The sequence below is a fragment of the Pagrus major genome, chromosome 24, assembly GCF_040436345.1.
Source record: "Pagrus major chromosome 24, Pma_NU_1.0".
Taxonomy (NCBI): Eukaryota; Metazoa; Chordata; class Actinopteri; order Spariformes; family Sparidae; genus Pagrus; species Pagrus major.
The window spans coordinates 7,120,337-7,141,004 of NC_133238.1; the positions used below are offsets into that span (position 1 = coordinate 7,120,337).

The window sequence follows — 20,668 nt, forward strand, 5'->3', positions numbered from 1 at the left end:
CATGATGCCTTAACGAGGGCTGGATTGAAATGAATGGCAGCAGGTGAAGGACAGAGGGACAGCGGGCTAATGCGGTAGAATGTGCCTTTAATGAAGAGGATGAAAGGGGGGGAGACGAGAGCACGCCGAGGTCACAGCGGGCGCTCACCCATACCTTCGTTCAGCGGTGCAAGGGTGCACAGTCCCCATACACACTCTGTCTACTGTATACACCCTCCTCCATCTCTTTCTGTCTATCTCGCCCCGCTCTGTCTTTTTTGGAAGCTGTGTGGGAGAGAGATAACTGTTTCAGCTCTCCACTTTGCCCTCCCCAGAGCAGGCCTTTTGATTGACACATGCTAACAAGCTAAGGTGTTCGACAGGGGCGCCGGCAGAATAGGTAATGCTAAGAGAACATAACCAGGGAATTCTCCCACAACCCGTGGTTCATGACAATCGACTGGGGAACAGGGGAACAGCGTGTGCTTCTGCATCCTTTTTCTTTTTCAGGAACGGCAACAAGAATGTGGGCTTATGAGGTGTCAAATTAATTCACGCAAGAAAATGTTAGGGAATTTTCAAACACCAAAAAAGAGCCTCCTAGAATCGTCAAGGAAGTTCCAAAGAAAAAGGAGAACGGGTGGAGAGAATAGACAAATAGCTTTAAGGAAGGGTTCGGCCTTCCTTGAAATCAGAGGTCATGCTTCGGGAGAGGAAAACCTCTACACTGTGTGAGCTGATACGAGGCATGAAAATACGTCTGTCAGTGCATCCACAGCCGTGACCGCGTCCAGTCTGAGTATGTGTGCGTGTGATTCCTACTGTGTCATGTGAGTGAACTTAAGTATCTCTTCTGGACAACCATGAACCAACAAGACGCACACTCAAGACACACACCGTAACTCATTACATAAAAAGATGTGTGTTACAGCCTCCTGACAGTGATTTCAAAGCTTTTGTTTAATGGATGTAATTAATTCTCAGATGTTCACTTGCTGTTGTTTATCGTCTTTGGCAGCAGACTGACCACAAGCACTTGAAGGAGGCCGTTTACTGTGTAGTTACTCTTTAAAGTACAGTGAATAGCTGGCTGTAAAGTGCTGTCCGATATTTTGCCCTCATTGAGAACGACGGACCTACATATAGAATTTTTTACGTACTAGTTATCGGTGGAAATTAAAGATATAAGATGTAAAATTTCTGCATTGAAATGACAAGATCTTTAGTTGCATGTTGCTTTAAATCCTTACTTCTCTTCAGCCACTTCTTTCTTTACTTTTAGTCGTCAAAGTTCATTATTGATCTGAACTCAGTTTCCAGTGGAGGGATGTTTCTCAGTTGTCACGGTGAAATCACTCTTGTGATTATGTGACCTTAAGCGCCGTGGAAAAAGGCAGTTAGTGAACCTTTAGTCAAGCTTTTTTTTTGTTGTGAGGAAGGACCGCTCTAACAAACGTCTTCCTGTTGTTGAATTCAAGTGACCTCTTGTCTTCTGGATTTTATTGTCTAACAAAACAGCCCGTAAATGCAACATTTTCATCAGCTGACACTCAAAGTCTAGGTACTGCAGCGTCTTTGTGTCCAGACACACTAAACTGACAAAAAAAACTAGTGGCGACAAAGGCCGACTGTTATTCGCCTTGTGTCTCTGCCAAAAAGCTGCACTGGAACACACCGCTACGACTACAGCCAAGGTCCAATAGCTTGTATGCTCTGATCCTGCATGCGAGGTAATAACTCTCCATACCATGAGGAAGAGTCAGGACTACAGATGTGCAAACTGCTGTTATGCTAGAGCAACAGAGGAGAAAAATAAGGAAAAAATTCACCTAACGGGTGAAATCATGGATATAACAGCGACAGGCTCAAAGGGCTTTCCCCTTTTTTCGTTTTCTCTTTTCATTCACTGGTTCGCTTAGCTGAACAGCCAATCAGATTGATTTCTCTCACCTATGGGATTCAACATTCTCAGCTGGCAGGGACACACCACAAAAACTAGAGCCGCAGATGCTCACCGTCTGTGCTCACTTTGGTTTACAGCTAACCTTCAGCCTGGCATGGCATGGTAATGAACAAGGTAATGGTGACGAGACAGTACGTGACTGTTTAATAAAATAAAACATGCAAAACATCTTTAAAACAGTGTGAAACATGACTGAAATATTTGTGTGTAAAAGGCAACTGATGCAAAACTGGAGAACATGAAGTGTGGTAGCCAATTTTTGCAAAGAAAAAGAAAAAGAAAATCTTTTTGTTGTGTTTTTATTCAGAATCTGATGTGAATAAACTTCATTCGAGTCTTTGCATGTGCTTCAGTTATTAGCAAGAAATTTTGCACTGTTTTTTTTTTTTATCACGGGATGGTCAGCAGACAGCTGCTGTGCCTCTTCCTGTTAGAATTTTTCTGGCTTTCATCTATTCTGGTTTGTGATGCATTGAAATGTTGTTTTGAAAAGTACTAGATGAATAGAAATGCGTTATAATAATCCTTTGTTCGATACTGCTACTCGCTCAGATAGCTTCTGCCTCATCTGCTGTAGATTAGGATCAGTGATATGTGCCCTGATTATCTGGGAAAGAGTTAACTTGTTAAAAACTGGTTAAACAGTGAATAAATAGAACAATTATCATCCATGTATCTGCCTGTGGTATCTGGTTTTAAAGGTCTATTCCAGCTCAGACAGAGAGGGTCAAAGCAGCGCAGAGACTAGACAGATCAGCAGAGGCCCGGTCCCTGTTGGCCTTGATGCTAATTAAACACTAACTGATAGAAAAAGCCTTCTCCACACTCTAATTATTCCCCATTTCAAGTCTAATTTCACCAATCAGTGCCATCTTTATTTCTGAGAGCAAATTGGGCAGTAATCATTTTCTAGTGGAGATTTCCCTGCCTCTAATTGTTGAAGATGATTTAGTCATTATCAGAACGCTGGCTACTCTTATCAGTCATCTCACAGGGCAAATTTATCTGGAGATTGTGCCTCGAGAAATTAAGCTGAATACTGTAATGAATTTTTAAAGTGATGACTCATCCCGTTGTCATAGTTGGACTGAATAATTTAAATATGGACGGACCAAAATGATTTTTTTTCCGCACAGAAAAAGAGTTTGAAAATATTTAATGCAAAATATTTGTATAAAAAAACATTTGATTCGACAGCATGTTTGAATCAAACCCCCAGTAACACATTGAGTTTTCAGTGCAGTGAAGTTCAGCAATAAAATGTTAAAATGTTTAATCAAGCATGGATCAAGATTTATACATTTTATTAGAAAAGCACAAAAATGTCACAAATAAATCACTCATTTCATTATACGTTTAACAAATGTACAATAAATGTATCAGACGTGTCCACATCCAAATAACCAAAGACAAAAACACACAAAAAAACATTAAAAGGCGTTAACAGGATGTAGAGGAAGTTAGACCGACAAAACATCAAGGACAAGAAGATACTTTGAAGGGGTTACTTCCTTTTTCCTGTTTGTCGACTGCAACTTCCTGTGTCTCTTCTGATACAGCGGTGTGGCTGGTCAAGGTGAGCCCTCTTTATTTCCTTCAGTTTGATCAGCTTGTGCAAAAAAACAAGTCAGCACTGCGTTCATTACCCAATAGAGTTGATTCTATATAAACACCAAGTTTACGCTCTATATATCTATGTACTTAATTTAATTGTCCTTAATTTCAATTCTACATTATAAAAAATCAAAATAATATTCTGGTTTTATAAACATTGGCACACTGCAGATATCTATATATACTTTATGTACACACACACACGTATGAATCCTCAACGCTTGTTAAATCTGTCTCGGCCTGTGCAGACAGTTATGACCAGATGGTTCTGATAATAAGCCTTATTTTAGCCTCTCAGCTTGTCACTTATTGCTTTCAGGTTTCCCGATCAGATAAATTAATAGAGTAAAATCTCACTCATCCACACTGGCAGCCTGGAAGACTGCTGATATTATGTTTCACAAATCTGGAAACACATGCACTTAAAGTTATTTATATCCTTTGGATGACTGACTCAACTTCACCACACTGTCAGGGGTCAGGTGAGAGAGGTCTGTCACTTGAGAAAGCCTTTTACACAGCACCTATCAGGGGGTTCTTCCGCCTTGGGTCAGGCTGTCTTTCATCTCCGTAGTCGTAGCGCTCGGGGCTGGTGTAGCGCTCCCTGGTGGCGGGGTGCCTCTCTGGACTGGTGTAGCGGCCGGGGCTGGCCTGCCGATAGGCGTCAACTCGCCCCCCAGCGGCTTCATAGTACTGTCGCCCTCTGCGACCTGCCGTGGGCGAGGGGGGAACGTCCTGCCTCATCGGTGCACGTTGCTGTTGTCCTACATGTGGAGAGGATGGGTAGTAGCGCTGGTTGCTGGGCGCCTGATGGGACTGTGCACCTGCCTGAGGGAGCGGCCCGCGGCTGGAGACAGGAGGGTCATAGTAGTGGCCAGGGTGGGGGGCAGGCTCTCTTGCCACGGGTCTGGAGTGGGTGGGGTAATCATACGGATCCCTCCTGAAAGAGAAACATGGTTGTCTGTAAGAAATTAGATAGTAGTGACTAACACCCTTAGAATAGATCCACACACACATGATCACACACACGTAGACAGTATGTACGCTTGAGGGTGTAGAGGAAGAGATATTTAAAGGTGTAGCAAGTAGATTTCCATATCTTGTTTTTATTATAAAGCAGCTCTAGGAGCTATTAAATACTATCAAAAAGCTCAATCCACACAGCACTTCTTTAGAAGCTGTGCCTTTAATTGAACCGTTGTGGTTATGATGTCACAACTGTACAGTCACCACCCTCAGCAAGGCAACACCAGCAGATCTCATGCAAAAACACAGTTGGCATGCTCATGCCTTTGAGAGCTGACCAATCAGAGACAAGAGACAGGCACAAAAATGGACCAAAGTTGCAAAATAATGTTTTTTTTTGAACATTTAAGCATGTATACATTTTCAAGTGGACACCAAAAATGAAAAGTATGAATCAGAAAATTGAGCATTATATGGGACCTTCGATACTGGTTTAAACTGGTTGGGAGCAGAGGACGTGCCAGAGATTTGGCCCTTCCTTGCGGTAAGCCTCCTCCTGTTATTCAGTTTACGTGGCGAGGCAGTGGCCTTGGCAGGATCGAGTTGTGGGGGAGACGTGGATGGAGAGATGCCAAGAGATAACAACAAATGCCTTGGTAAGCATATATGAGGTTGTGTGTGTGAGTGTGTGTTTAGCTTGTGTGTGTAGGAATGTGTGTGTGTGTCCCAGGGGTCTGCAGTAACGAGGCAGCCAGCTGGAAGTCTCCGGTTCCCTCCCACTAGCTCTGGGTGATTAGGGGCTAAACCCCTGGGTAAGGCGACACGCGGGCCTCGGGGAGACGGTAGGAGAGAGAGAGAGACTGAGGAAGAGAGGGGACTGGAGAGAAAGTGAGATAAAGAGAGAGAGAGGAGGAGATAAAGGGGAGGGCTGCTCACCTTTCACAGGCCCATTCAAATGTTTTCCATCTTATGTGCTGTTTCCAGTGCTGAGTGACACACATGTCTAGCTGGAGCGAGTAAGCAAATCTAAAAGTCAGGTCTTCATCGGCCTAGCTGCAAGGGAAACTCTCCTATTTATAAGTGTGGTGATCTGCAAGAGCCCTGTCATCATCATTAATAACTTCTGGCATTACTTTGCTCGAACAAACCTTTTCTTTTTTATTCCAAACTAACTTTCCTGCCACCTTTAGCATAAAACTACAACTTTTTGGGCACACACTGTAGGATGTTAAAGGGCAAATACAAACCAAATGCATCCATCTTAAAGGTCTGTGTCGGTGTGGGTATATTGTGACAGGTTACTGGTGACATGAGTAACCTGATGAGTGAAAACCGGAAGTCAAGCTAAAAGGCTTATTAGACTCAAAGACCCAACAAAGTTAGTGTTTCCACAAAGTCAGAAGTTTTAACAGTTATCAAGGCAGGAATAATGTTGGTGAGTTAAGTTAGCACAATGCGACAAGCTACATGCTTCAAGGATTTTACTTTTATGATCCAAAAACCACAGCAGTACATTCCTGGTGACACTGCACTGTGCCAGAATCAACTATTTTGCTCCAAAACACCCTCAATTTTTTGTGATTTTGTTTTAAGTTTTGTTGCCCCCAACAGTGGCACCACCTAAGTGCCAAACTAAATACAAACTTTGAATTTTTTTTGTCCGGTACAAAGCTAATAAATGAGGCTTTGTAGTTGTCATGTAACTTTTTTATAGTTGTTTTATGTCTCTTTGTAGTTGTTTCGTATCTTTTAATACTTGTTTTATGTCTCTCTGTAGTTGTTTTGTGCCTTATTTTATAGTTTTATGTCTCTTTGTAGTTGTTTTGTATCTTTTAATACTTGTTTTATGTCTCTTTGTAGTTGTTTTGTGCCTTATTTTATAGTTTTATGTCTCTTTGTAGTTGTTCTGTGTCTTATTTTATAGTTGTTTTATGTCTTGCCTTTATGTGGCAGTTTTGTTTCTTTGTGTTTTTTTGTGTCTCTATCTGTTTCTTTGTAGTAGTGCCCAGTAGGTCCGTTCAGTAATCCATCCATGCTTATAAAGGCTACTTGGTGTCAGTTTCAGTTTAAGTCAGACAAGCACATGTGTACATGTGAAAAGAAGCCTTGGTATATGTGTACATGGCCAAAAAACTTTTGCTGTTTTTTTCCCTGGGATATATCTGGCTGGGCAAAAGTCGGGTATCTCTAATCCTCTAACCCCATTACAGACACCATTTCCTTGTATACATAACGCTGAAGAAATCAATTTACTGCAGAGCCGACAGTAACCAAGTGCATGTAAAAGCACATTTTTGATAAAGTGCTATTGTTGGTCTGAACATAGCCCCGGCAGCAAATGTTAAAGCTTTCATTAGCTGGCTACAGCTCAAATCGCTATCATACTTTATCAATCAGCAACAGAGCAGCAAAACAGATTTAGACATTTACTTCCCACCCTTCAACAATGGCTCCCACTGTAGTTATTATACAGAAGCCTTGAGCTTAGCCTATCCCTTGTTCTGCAATCGTATCCCTGCGTCTCCTCTGTTCAGTCCCTGGAGTCGAGCTCAGCACCTGTTGACTGGCCAATTAGAATGACTCACTCACCGCAGATTAGGTCGCACACAGCTTGGTTGTGTGTGTGTGTCCGTGCTTGTGCATAAGCAGAATTCCCTTCAGAATATTCACAAACTGTGTTGAGGTGGATTTCTTTGAGTGAGTGTGTGTGTGTGTGTGTGTGTGTGTGTGTGTGTGTGTGTGTGTGTGTGTGTGTGTGTATCACAGATTTCTGTGTTTTCTGTGGACTGGGAGGCCTGACCACCCAAACAGAGTGGTGGGACAGGATACACAGGTGGTCCCAAGAATGAACAGCACTGCCTTGTCAGTCAGCAGAGCAGGAAAGACGGTGCCGCACATGCACACAGATAGACATACAACACATGCATTGCCGAGGCTTGAGATAAGAAAGAAAAGAGAAATGGGGGGAGGAAGCATAAAAAAAACAAAAAGGAAGGAATCTGATAGGCAAAGAGAGAACAGAGAAAGAGAGATTCCATCTAAAATGAAGATGTGAGGAGACAGAAGGAGATGTGTATGGGGTAAAAACTAGGTATTTCTCCACAAAATTCTTGGTGAGGGGCTGTGAGGCAGGACTGGAAAGAGCTCGAGAGAGAAAAAGAGGCGAAGGTCAACTTCCTCATTAATCCAGATTAAATGGTGAAGGCCACCAGGGGAGGCAAAGAGAAGGAAAGAAAGAAGGATGGAGTGATATGGGGATGGAGGGAACACCTGGGTCCTCAACCCGTCTCAGGGCCACCCAAACAGACAGGAACCTCCGCCGGCTTCCCCTTCCTTCTCTCATCATTCTCCTTATTCCCCCCCCCTCTGCGGTCTTTAATGTCCACATCGTTTCCACTTGAATATTCATTTTCCCTCCTTCTCTGTCCCCTCTGTAACCTCTCCCCTTCGTACCTGTTCATCGCCTACTTAAGCACTCTGTTATTTAAATGCCTCTGTCATCTTTTCACCTCTTCTTTTCCTTCTTTCTGGTCTACAGTACACTGCTATTTTTAGCTCCTCCAAGGTATTAATCAGAGCAAAGCAGTAATATGAGCAAGAATAAATGAACATGTTGAGTAGGGCTGGGTAATATATTGATATTATATTGCTATCCCAATATATGCCATATAATTGTGGCATAAGTGTCTATTGTACTTGTTCTACCCATATCGCCTAGCCCTGTTGTTGAGTAATCATTTGACAATATAGTATCCTGTGCAGAAAATAAAGACGTATAGATCCAAATTGCTAATCATTTAGGGGTGAAAGCACCCTTGAATACGTTCTGTGTCCGCTTTTCCGAATGACAAAGTAATAAATGAATCCCTGTAATGCCATGATACATAGGTCTGGATGACATCTGACCCTGGAATGACATAGCCTAGTAGCGAAGCATGAGTAGCTGTGCATGGGTTGCCTTTTGTCTGCTCACATGGGAGTATTTATGTTCCTTCAGGGAGGTGGGTGTCTGACAAGTTAAACGTATGAGCAGGAGGAGCTGAAGGGAAGTGAGTATGGACACTGATTTTAACTAATTTTACCACCATCTATTTTTGCATCTCCTCGTGGTAGTTTTGTGACTCTTTGTGACAGCATCGTGTCTCTTTCTAATATTTTTGTGTCTACTTGTGGTAGTTTTGCTTCTCTTTTTGGTAGTTTCACATCTCTCTGTGGTAGCCCCTGGGCCTGTGCCCAGCAGGCCTGTTCAGTAATCCATCCATGCTTATAGAGGCTACTTGAAGTCAGGTTCAGTTTCAGTAGAGTTGCCTTTTGTCTGTTCATATGGGAATATTTATGTTCTTTCAGGGAGGTGGGTGACTGATTAAATGTGTGCGCAGGAGGAGGTGTCTTTTGTTGGACACTGATTTAAACTAATTTTAAAATGTATAATATCTGATATCATTGTAAAAACATTATACGAAAGCAAACATCGTGAAAGTTCTGAGATATTGTAGTTAATAGCATGAGAGTATGCATTTGTGTGTGTGTGTGTGTGTGTGTGTCCGCCCAAGCAGCTGGTGGATTAGGGGGTCCACGGGCCCCAGTGACCCACGGGGAGTTCCTCATCCCTGGGTCACACAGCTGGCTTCAGCCTGGTTGGGAGATGGGGGCAAGTGAATGTGTTTTAGTGTTTGTGTGTTCCTGTGGGCCTTTGCTAACCTGAAATGCCCTGACACCATGTTTGAATTTTACATAAATTTAGATTTAATTTAACAGATGCAACTAAAACATTCCCAGTGAGTGCAGCCTCAGTGAGTAAGAGAGCGAGCCAGAAACAGAGTGCATGGTTGCGTTTGTATATTCTAAGTGTCAGAATGAGATACTCTGTTTACTTGTTAGCTTACGTAACTTCATCAGTAAGTTTATGCGCTACGTCCAACAGAGAAGAGTGAACAGGAGAGGGAAACACAAACACATAGATGGAACGAATTGTCTACAAATGGGTAACTTAATAAAGGTAAAACGGAAATACAAACCAGAATGAAAGACGATTGCAGTTCCCTCTAACGATAAACAGACATGTAAACGATTAAGTTGTGTACTGATTTATCCATCTGCCACTGAAAACAAAAGTGAGAAGAGGACAGGGATGAAATTTCTTCTAAAGCTGTTGCTTTTGACTAACAAAAAAACGTGCCAAACATGGCAGATCCCTGCCGGAATAAAACTGTTGGTATGACAATTAAAGCAGCTCTGCCAGCACTGCTAATCTAGCTTGAAAAGAGCTTAATGACAACGAGACACATGCAGACAGTAGGTGTGTATTCATTCAGCTGTCGAGTGAGTTTTAAGCACACGTTTGAAACATCAAAATAAAAAAAATAAATAAGAAAATTCTCATGCAAATGAGATGTTTCCAAGAGGGACGCTGGAATAAATAAATAGGTTTGAATTAATGCCAAAAAGGAAAATGGAAAGACTTTGAAGAATTAATTTGCACTTTGTAAATTATTTTTTTTCCTCTCCGTTATTATTCAGTGTACCAGTGATACTGTAACACAGCTTTTATTGATGAAGCTACTATTTACTGCGATGAAGACACAGACATGAGAGCGACAGTATGACATTATAGGAGGTAATTCACAGATAACATTTCAGAGCCAGTTCTGATCTGTTCTGCATTGAAACTGAACCATTTCTCGACATCATTATTCACAGAAAATGCATTTCCATCCCTATTTATCATGACATTTCTTTCCATTTTTCCCCATTTGAGCAAACGTAAAGTCCTTTTTAGACATACTGGAAATGTGATTGAATTTTCCCGTTTCCGCTTGCTCTTTAAATAAGATGCATTCTTGATTTGCAAAAAAAAAAGAAAAGAAAATGGAGACAGTGTAAAGACAGAGAGAGCCAGACAGAAAAAAAGGAGCTCCTGTGTTGAAGAAGATAAGCCAGGCTGAGCAGCAGACAGGCAGAGAGACAGATGCAGACACTCGTCTGTCCCCTCTGAGGTCTATATAGAGCAGCAGCGCAGGGTGTGATGTGAACCACAGGGACCAACTAGAGTGGAAAGCTGTAATGACACGCCGTGTAATACATCTGACTCACACTTCCAGAACATCAGCACCATATACCACACTCCCAACCACCCTGTGAGTGTGTGTGTGTGTGTGTGTGTGGTGAGAGCAAATGACAGACTGAATATTACATCCATATTTATATGCATGTGAATGTGTGTTGGGAGTGTATATGATTACATACTCGCCAGTGAAAGAAAAATGTGTGAGTGTGCAGGACCATCTGGGACTGTGAGTGTGTGCGCTGCCATTTAGACATAGCTCCCGCCTTATGACAGTGAAGAATTTGTGTGTACGATGGTAGCATGGGGAAGAGGGGGGGGTGGGGGTTATTCTGCACCTGCCCCTAGGAAACGGAAGGAGGAAATTAGTAACCCCCCCCTCCCCTCAAGACTCCCAGTTACTTATTAGACCCCCGCACTCACCAGCTTGGTCCCCCAAATACCCCCGGTCCTAAACAGCTGGAAAACAACCATGTGTCTTTGTCAGACTTACACGCGAACACACACGTGACCAAATATGATTAAACTTGGACAAACAGTTCCCTCGCCTAGGCTGTGTCATTTGTGCTATTTAGACTTTAGATTCAAATCTTTAAACTATGTTAGATAAAGATATATTCAATATTTTGGTGGAATTTTTGAATAAATTTGGTACAGTGTTTAGAAAAATAGGCCTGACTTCAGGATAGCTTTACATCATTTATAATAAAGACGTAATATGTAATATTTCCAAATTAAAATGTCAATGTGTAAAAATGACGACCTTGTTCAAACCCAGAGAAATCCATCATTTTTATTCAACACCATCAAACTACATTTCTGTTTTCATTCTTTTAATTTGGTGACCCCTAGTTTTGAACATCATGTATTGGATTATAAAGCAATTAAAATCTTGTTCTATTCACTTATATCATCCTATTTTAGATAATCTATGGGGATGTGATGCAACTCATGCAGGCAATAAATCTATGACCGTGTTTTTCCTTCCTGCTCCTGTGCCCCCCCCTGCCCCAACACACCTGATCCAAATGATCAGCTTGTTATCAGCTGATCATTTGAATCAGGTGTGTTGAGCAGGGAAACACTTCACACTGCACACTCACACACTGTATGTTTATACTTCTTGAAGATCATATATGCTACTATATTATATATTTGTACTATATATGTGCATATTGTACATTTGCACATCCTCTGTATAAGTTTTTATCTTATTGTTTTTATTGTTTCTTACTTACATTCCTTTACACTTTTTATATTTTTAACTCATACCTTGTGTTTCGTATTACAACAGCATTAATAGTGGAAAGCAAAGGAAGAATTTCATTGCATTGCAAACGTTAACTGTGCATATGACAATAAACAATCTGACTTGACTTGATCGAGCTCTATAACGACCCATTCATTTGAATCCAGTGTGTTGGGGCAGGGAAATATCTAAAGCATGCAGGGCAGGGACCCCTAGGACCAGGATTGAAACACTGATCTATTATACATATTACAGAGAAGAGCAAGAAGAACTCTACATAGGGTGGATTCAAGGAAACGTAACTGTTAATTAATTCAAGGTACAGTTGTGTTTACTTAGATTAAAAGCTTATGAACAGAGACAGAAACAGATGCCTGAAAATCTGCAGTGACTGGTTGAGTTATGATTATGTTTAAAGTAAATTTGTTTGAAAAATCAGCATCCATGCACTATGTTAAAGTTTTGCTAAAGTTGTAACTTTTCAATAATACTTTTTTTTTTGCTGGAGGAGTTTTTCAGACCTGTTAAATGGAGAAAAAATAAACAAGCACCAATTTGGAGCTTTGGAGGCAGCTAATTACATCCTACCATATATATTATTCTTTACTGACTACTTATCTGCTCTGCCTTCTGTTTAAAGTCTAAGTATGAGCATACGTTTATCTTCTTTTGTTCACACACATGCATAAATAATTAGCGCAAATGCTCAGACACTTAACTGCACTCACCTAAATTACATTTGCACATTTAACTTGTTAATTTTCCGATTGCAAAGATGAAGAGGAACATACAGATGCATATGTAAGCACATCTGCCAGCTATGTGCTCACCTGTTAGTCAACCGACGAGGAGCAGACATGCATTGCATGCAAAATGCATTAATTGCTCGGCAAAAAACAGCTGCCGCACCTCACTGCCAAACACTCCCACGCACAGACATTCATATGCATGCTCACACTTTTCTGGGTAAAACATTTTGTGTCATAATTTGCAGAGGAATCAGTGGTAGAGAAAAAGGAGCTTGAAATGAAGACATTCACCCTATTAAATCTGTGGTTAAAGGCAGTGGAACACTGTCCATGGTTTCTAGATGATAAGTTGTAGCTTAAGCCAAAAAAAAATCCTCAGGTTGGAGGAGAGTGTGGCCATCAATTACTGTACAAATTGTTTATTTAAAAGATGTAATACAGTATATTTAGCAATTTGACATACTCATTAGTGTTTGATACATTCTCCAGATTCTCCAAATTTATCCTTGTCCAAAGCCTGCACACACACACACACACACACACACACATACACCAAGTCACAGCATTAATGGCACTGTGCTAGCTGAGTGCTACAGACACAGAGCAGACCTGGCTGGCTCCACAGCAGAGGAAACCATTAGCCACTCTCGCCCTGGCCGTCCAGGCAGCTCTGCTAATCAACCCAGGCTATGACAACAACAGCGGTGGAAATTGGCTCTCACCTAGACGCACGTGCCTCATCTAAATGGGCTCGTGTTTACACTCTCTGCTACTATATACTGAGCAATGACAAGGAGTGTGTACAGTATCAGTGGCAGGTAGCGGTCGGTCTGTGGGAGCGTTCAGTCAGAAATGAGAAGGTGAGGAGAGATGGGAGGCACCGGGGCAAACTGCCTGCATGTAAACTAAGAAATGTACTCTCTCACGAAGCTCATTTAATGACTCATTCATCATTTTAGTGATGTCATGCGACAATAATCATTCATTTTACAAAATTCTGTTTCGTTTCATTCTGATGATTTGCAGCACATTTAAAGCTGGGGCTGGTGAGAGTGTAGAAACCAGCAAGAGCATGGTAAATATTATGAAAGTATCCAACTGAACAAATCCCACCCCTTCTCTTCTGGCCTCCCTTCAGAGCCACTTCTCCAAAACACAAGAAGCTGCTCTGCCTGACAACACCGACTGCCCTGTAGCGGCTGCTGGCAGGCAGTGACATGTGTGTTAGCAGCTAGTTTGCTATGTTCCACAAGCTCTCTTAACTTTTTTGGACTAATAAACACTCTGTCAAATGTAATAGCCATCACGAATGTACCTCTGTTTCATTCACATCATATATCAATATATCAGAAAATGCTTAAATGACTTGCCAACACTAGCATCACTGCTGCTTCTATCCAGAGATAGTTACGATGACTGCGAGAGTAAAGAAAACAAATTACATTCCTGCGCCACCAAAAGTACATGAAGCCATGACAAAGAAGGTTAAAGGTCTGACTTACTTGTTGGACAATACTCCATGAGGGAGAGCATTCATGTAATAGAGACGTGCTGGGTAGAAGCACTGAAGTAGAAGTTAATGACAGAAACAGATGGGATTTCTTTTTCACTAAATGAGGAAACTTTCCGGCTGACCACAACTCATATTCAATTTCAGATTCTTCTCAGTTCAAACTAGGTTCACTGTATGCCTATTCTGCTGCACTCTATTCTTTTCTGTGCAAAGAAGAGAACATTTTGATTCACGGTGACTCCTGCATGTCTTCCACAGAGCCACCCGTCCATCCGTATTTGTGGGCCGAATGTCACGCAGACTTGTACATGACAGTCTTTGTATTTCTCACCAAGCTCATGGGGAGTGCCAAGGCCTCAGAGTGTGTACCTCTTGTTTTATTTATAAAGCCATGATTTTGTTTTCCCATACGCAGACCTGAGGAGGCTGCGGGAGAGAGGGATGGAAACGAAGGGCAAAGACAGAGAAGGAGACGAGATACAAAGAGACGTGTGAGAGATGTAAACAGAAGCGACACAAAAAATGCAGACAAAAGGATTGATGGAATCAAGGAAAAACGCAGGGAACAGAAAAAGGGTAGTTATTGTAAACAGGTAGAGCCACTGGCGCCCCAGCTGTGCCTGTGACAGAGCTGGCTAAAGCCCTTTCATTTCCTACCGCTGATTCCATTACATTTCCCAAACACCGTTAGCTGGACAAACATCGCTGCCTCTGTGCACCAACAGGGCCCTTTCCTTCATAAAGGGCCCGCAAATAAGAGAAGGGTCAGGACACCTCTCGGGAAATCAAACAAAATAATCCGCACATTGCTTCAGATGCTCTATGGTTGCTTATTTAACAATAAAAGAGGGGGTCACATCACCTTTTAAACCAATCAAAGCAGGGCCCTGGAAAGACATCAGCAGCTGTTCTGGGGCAAATGTAGAAAAACTGTTGTGAGGAAAGACACACTCCGAGCTCTCCAGGAACCGAGAAATTAAATGAGTTACGGAGACAATAACTCTAACTGAGTTGGGTGAGTTTAAAGTGAGTCATTCGACAGCTGGACAGCAGCGGGTGGGGAAAACAGTTGATCACTTATGAAACTGTGAGAAGCGGGATTGGGTTTTAATAAAGATGGGGCGAGTGCAGCGAAAATATGATTTCTCCGATGACCTTGAAAAAGCCATCCGAATTCACAGAGAGCTCCAGACTACTACAGGCCACAAAGATATTACTGTGCTAAAATAATATCAGACCTTTGCAGTACGACTGCCCAACCGTGCAAGGTAGCAGTGAAAATTAGGGAACCTTTTTACATTTTTTACATTTCCATTTTTATTATTCCTCTCGTCTTTTCTTATTTATTCATCCTGTTCTAATCAACAGATTGCTTTCACTCTGATGGGGGGTGAGGCATTTATTCTTCTCTATTCTGTGTTGCTAGGTGTGTCCAGGCTGGACGTGGCTCATTAGGGCCTGAGCTGACACAGGCAAGGTGAAAAGGTTCATGTGCTGGGACATGGCAGAGAAAACCAAGTGGTTCTAAGTCTGGGAAGTGCATGTGAGTGTGTGCACTTTTCAGGAAGGTCAGATGAGAGTCCTTAAGGGACACTTTCCCACATACCAGAGGATACTCAACATGCTGAGGACAATCAAGATGTTGCCCTCTGTTTTTTAAGGAGGGGCAGAGGGCACTTAGTGTGAGCGCTGAGCATTCAGTCACTCCTCAAACGCTGAACCTGAGAGGCTCCTTAGAGTGACTGACTGCAAACACATGCGCAAAAAGGTATGTTCCTCAGAGGTCTTTTCCTGAAGACCACAATTTTGCATGTCATCAAATACAATTTGTGAAAAAGAAACCCAAAATTGTTATATTTTAACCAAGGGCCCAGGCACACAAAACCGACAAAGAAACAAGCTGCGATTAAGGCAGACTGTTACGTTGTCTCATCTTGCCTGTGTCTCGGACAAAGAGCTGCAACACACTAATCTGTTCCTCCGTGAGAAGAAAGAACTCTCCATACCGCCAGGTAGTGGTAGTCTGTATAAGTCATTCAATAAAGGAAACCAGACTGCAGATATACAAACTGTTCTTATGATAAAGCAGCATTTTTTCACACCTCTCCTGCTAATATAGCCACCTCTAATCAAGAGGAAGCCTGACAAAAAAATCCAAATGGCACTGGCAAAGGAGAAACTGCACTAAATGGGTGAAATCACAGATACTACAGCAGTGGTTTGTCTTGTTGGTTTTCTGATTCTCTTCCCTTGCACTGATTCGCTTGGCTGAACAGCCAATCATAATGATTTCTCTCACCATCGGGCTCTGCCAATGATCATACTTACTCAGTCAGCTGAATAGCCACCGACAAGGGCCAACTTGTGCCAACGGTGCGGGACACACCACAAAAACGGCGGCCACAGATGCTCACTGATGGCCCTGACATCAGGGCCCTAAGAGTATACAGCCACATTAGTGGCTCTGTGAGGCTATACAGTGGACAACATATCAACAATATCTCTGTGAGCATGTATGCATGCATATTGTTAATATGTTGATATTCAGCCGGTATGATATTTATCAGTTCATCATCTTAGTTTAGCATGTTAGCAACTTTTTTTAAGGATGATGGGAATGTTTTTAGTCTTATAGGGATGGACAAATTAGTATTTTGATATGATTAACGGTACAAGAACAATAAGTGACGATATCATCAAAACTAGCACAACTCATCCTGTATCCATGTAATGTCTGAACCAAATTTCCTTGCAAACCATTAATAGTTGTTGAGACTGTTCCTGGAAAAACTACAAAGATCAACCTCATAACCTAACCTCAAGAGCACTTTACTTGAAGTGGTCTTGAACCGTCGAATAGTAAAAGCTCAAGAGAGTCATGCAAAATGAGGATCATCCAATGTACAATGTTTTCAGGGAGCTGTAGTGAGTTATCAAGGAACATTGTCACTGACTGTTACTGTTAATCATTAACAGTAACAATCACCATCATCATTAATAACGATGGTGGTGATGATATAATGTTGATGACTAGGACTGTGATCATACTTGTGCTGTGCAAATGTTGATACCATTAATATTTTGATGTTGATGTCATTCATGATCACCATCATTTACTTATCCAGTCATATTGATGTTTACACTATGTATTCATTATAGTGAATATTTTTTTTTCTCCATATTTTGTAGTGCCTTGAGATGTGTCTTTTTCTATTGTCCCACATGTTGTCTGTCCTCTATGTACGGTCGCACCCAGTTTCCCCCCTGGGTGATTAATAATGTATTTTGTATTGTATCACCAAAGCCAGCAGGCTTCATCCTTTGGGAACCATGAACGTCCGTACAAAATGTAATAGCAACCCATCCTAAAAGTGTTGGCATATTTTAATCTGTACCAAAGTATTGGACTAACTGACCAATTAGCATCTTTGGAGCAGACCAGATCTGAAATAGACTCAATGATTATTGGACCTGATTGAACCACACAGACCAGGACAGGAAGGGGCACCAACACTTGCTGAACTGCTTTAGAATAACAAGAAGTTTTTTCCTGAGCTTCACAGTTCATGCTCTCCATCTTGTATCAAAAAACATGACTACCCACATCAACTGAAGTGATCCACTGGTCCAACATTGGACATATAAGACTGAATATAATTTGGACCTGGCCTGACTTGATCTCGTTTTGGGTCTTGATTACAAGGAACTGATTGGACTTGCAAAGACCTCTAACCACTCAAGCACACGCACACCTTGTGTCCGTCTTTGTCGGTCAGCTCCATTGTCCAGATGCGACAGGAGCTTCATGAGGCCAGTATGGTCCCTCAGTTGGAACCCTGTGCTCTTTGACTCACTGGCCATCGGCTGCACATTAATCAGCCAATTATCATCCGTGGCCAGCAACGTTGCCGCGCCAATCCGGCCCCCTAATCCAATCACCTTGGGGGAGTCGGTCAGGGGGTGCTCTGATTGGATAACCTGGGGCTGGGTCACCGCGCCCATGACCTGCCGCTTTGAATTGGTAATGATGTTAATATTCTCCATATGGCCGTGTGTGTGTGTGTGCGCAATTGTGTGTATCCCCCAGCATAGAGCCTATCCGCAGGCTGAGCTGCACCCCAGCGTTAATGGCCAATGGAGAGGGAGGTAAGAGCCAAAGTAGCACTATCACCCCCCCTGGGGCAAACCTCTCGACGCTGCCACTTCCAGCCCGCTTTTCCAAATCCTCTTTCCCAGACTTCAGCTTCTCTTGTTGGCTGCCATGCAGTAGCCCTCAGCGCTCAGTCCCAGGCTGAGGTCCACTTCCTTTCCATCAGCCCTGCAACTTTGGCATTCACTCTTCTTCAGGTCCAAAGAAAATCTTGATTTGAGAGGTGGGCAGGTAGCCAGACAGATCTCAGTATAATGAAACCACAGTTTGGGCAGCAGGACTGTGATGAGAAAAGGTTTTCCGATGTGATGAAGAAAGAAAGTCGGTGGGTAGGGTAAACTCTGACTTGCTCTTATGTTTTTGTTTGACTGTAAGAAAAATGGAATATGCTGTATTCCTTAAAGCTATAAAAAGTGCAAAAGACTTGAACCTATGGTAGAAAGACACCTCCAATATTTTGAAAATCACACATTTAAAAGATCATACCAAGGATCTTTCATTGGGAGAACTATAATATGCAGACAAAATTTTAGCAGTGAAAGTAAAATATTTAAATGTCTCCCTGAACAGCTTGATTCCACCTCGATTTCATCCCTGTCAGTCTGACTCTTACCTCTCTTCTACTCTCTCCCCATATGCTCCCATCTGTGAGGTGCTTTGCTACATCTCCTGTACTATCCACACACACACACACACACACACACACACACACACACACACACACACACACACACACACACACACACACACACAATCTCAATCATGCACACTCACCTCCTTCACTCCCACCCCTCCAGCTGCAGCCCCAGCCGGCTCCACACAAAGGCAGGCCAAATGTATGCTAATGAGAGCCAGGCCAATGGTGGAGCCGCACTCATTTTGAGAGGAAATGGCTTTCAATAATGGCGGCCCCCGGGGGGATTTTGCACAAAGTTCAGCTCCACTTTGAAAAATGCATTCAATTCACTGCTGTGTCTGCTCTCTCTTTCTCTCCTGTTTTTTCTCCCTCAATGAAAAAAAAAAGAAAAAACATTCCCGGAATATATTTGTGTCTCCTCCTCCTCTCGCCTCTGTATTTATGTTGAGAGGAGTTTGGAGGAGTTTGGGGGACTGAAGAGTCATGATTTATCTCTACAGAAACATCAGAAACAAGAACACAAATATGTGAGTTTGAATAGTGTTCAAACTCTATCTGGCACTTTTCCTCAGCCTTTTGTTGCTCTTCGCTTTTGCTCTTCTGCTGAGGCAAATGTCCCCAGCAGCATGTTAACTGTACCATATGCATTTCAAACGGATGATATCCTATGGGTCTTGAGTCTAAAAATACTTCAAAGAGGAGATGAACAACAGTTAGATAACAATGAGAATATTTCTTGAGGTAATGAACACTATTTGAACCTGACTCATCTTTATGCCTAATCATGTGCGCCAGAGAATATGATGACTGCTACTACTTTATCACTTAAATATAAAACATGTGAGCGGTCATTGAATATTATATAGTCCAACAGTTCAGCTGACATTCTGTGTAGTTTGCAGGCTCATTTTTCTCATTTTAAATCCTGTTTGTTTAACTGACTGGAAAGTTGTGATAATGTAACGACAGAGTGTCTGGCATTTTTGCTTGATGAGTTAATTAAATGATAACTCAATTAATCGCATTGACAGTAATTTGTCAAAAAAAGGAAAAAAAGAAGTATTAATCAGCAAACCCTCCCATTTCATTAAGGCCTAGTCAACACATGCATGGGTGTTTTTGAAAATGGGGCTTCAGAACAAGAACAATCTATTTTTTCAATGTCTGTTTAAATATAGACAGAGTGCTTCAATATCATAACGCATAATCCGAGTTCATATTTGCCAATGATGCCAATGTGAGAAGAGGATGTGGGTGTCTGCGTCATCTTTTACAAAAATCTCAGTTTCCACCCGTCCAGAATTAAGAACTGAAAAGAGTGGGTACCAAAGTCCAAAATGCAAAGAAAAAGATTCAAATGAAAGGCTGGAACAGAAAATCATTTTGCTTGAAAAATTAACAAAATGATTAATGGTTTATCAGAATTTTTGCCAACTGGACAGGAAGCTAGACCCCTTATCTGTGATGAGGACTGGCATGATGTCATGTATAGCAAAAGAAAAGTATCTTGCTTAAATGGAACCAGTAAGGACAGCCAAAATTTAATTTGTTCAAATAAAATTGTGGACAAAACATTAGAACAGGAACAGCACACTGACATTTAAAAAAATAGGGATATATCTTTCTGAGAACGCAACAACCTCTAATGGATTTCAGACCATCCGCCCAGACCAGCAAGATGTGCTTTGATTTCATGTAAAAAAAAATCTTTTAAAAAGGGAGATTTTGTACAACAACCATGTTTTTTTGGATCCTTTTCATTTATTTATTCCCAATTATTTTAG

The 20,668-nt window shown here is 41.8% G+C and overlaps 1 protein-coding gene across 1 annotated transcript in view; it reads right to left on the bottom strand.

Moving 5' to 3' along the window:
• Positions 1 to 3,229: 3,229 nt before the first annotated feature.
• pard3ba (par-3 family cell polarity regulator beta a) overlaps positions 3,230 to 20,668 on the bottom strand; it is a 183,866-nt gene continuing 166,427 nt past the window's right edge. The window contains exon 24 of the mRNA XM_073462491.1: positions 3,230 to 4,496. Coding sequence (XP_073318592.1) covers positions 4,070 to 4,496 — 427 coding nt within the window. The 3' untranslated portion in view covers positions 3,230 to 4,069. The remainder of the gene's footprint in view (positions 4,497 to 20,668) is intronic.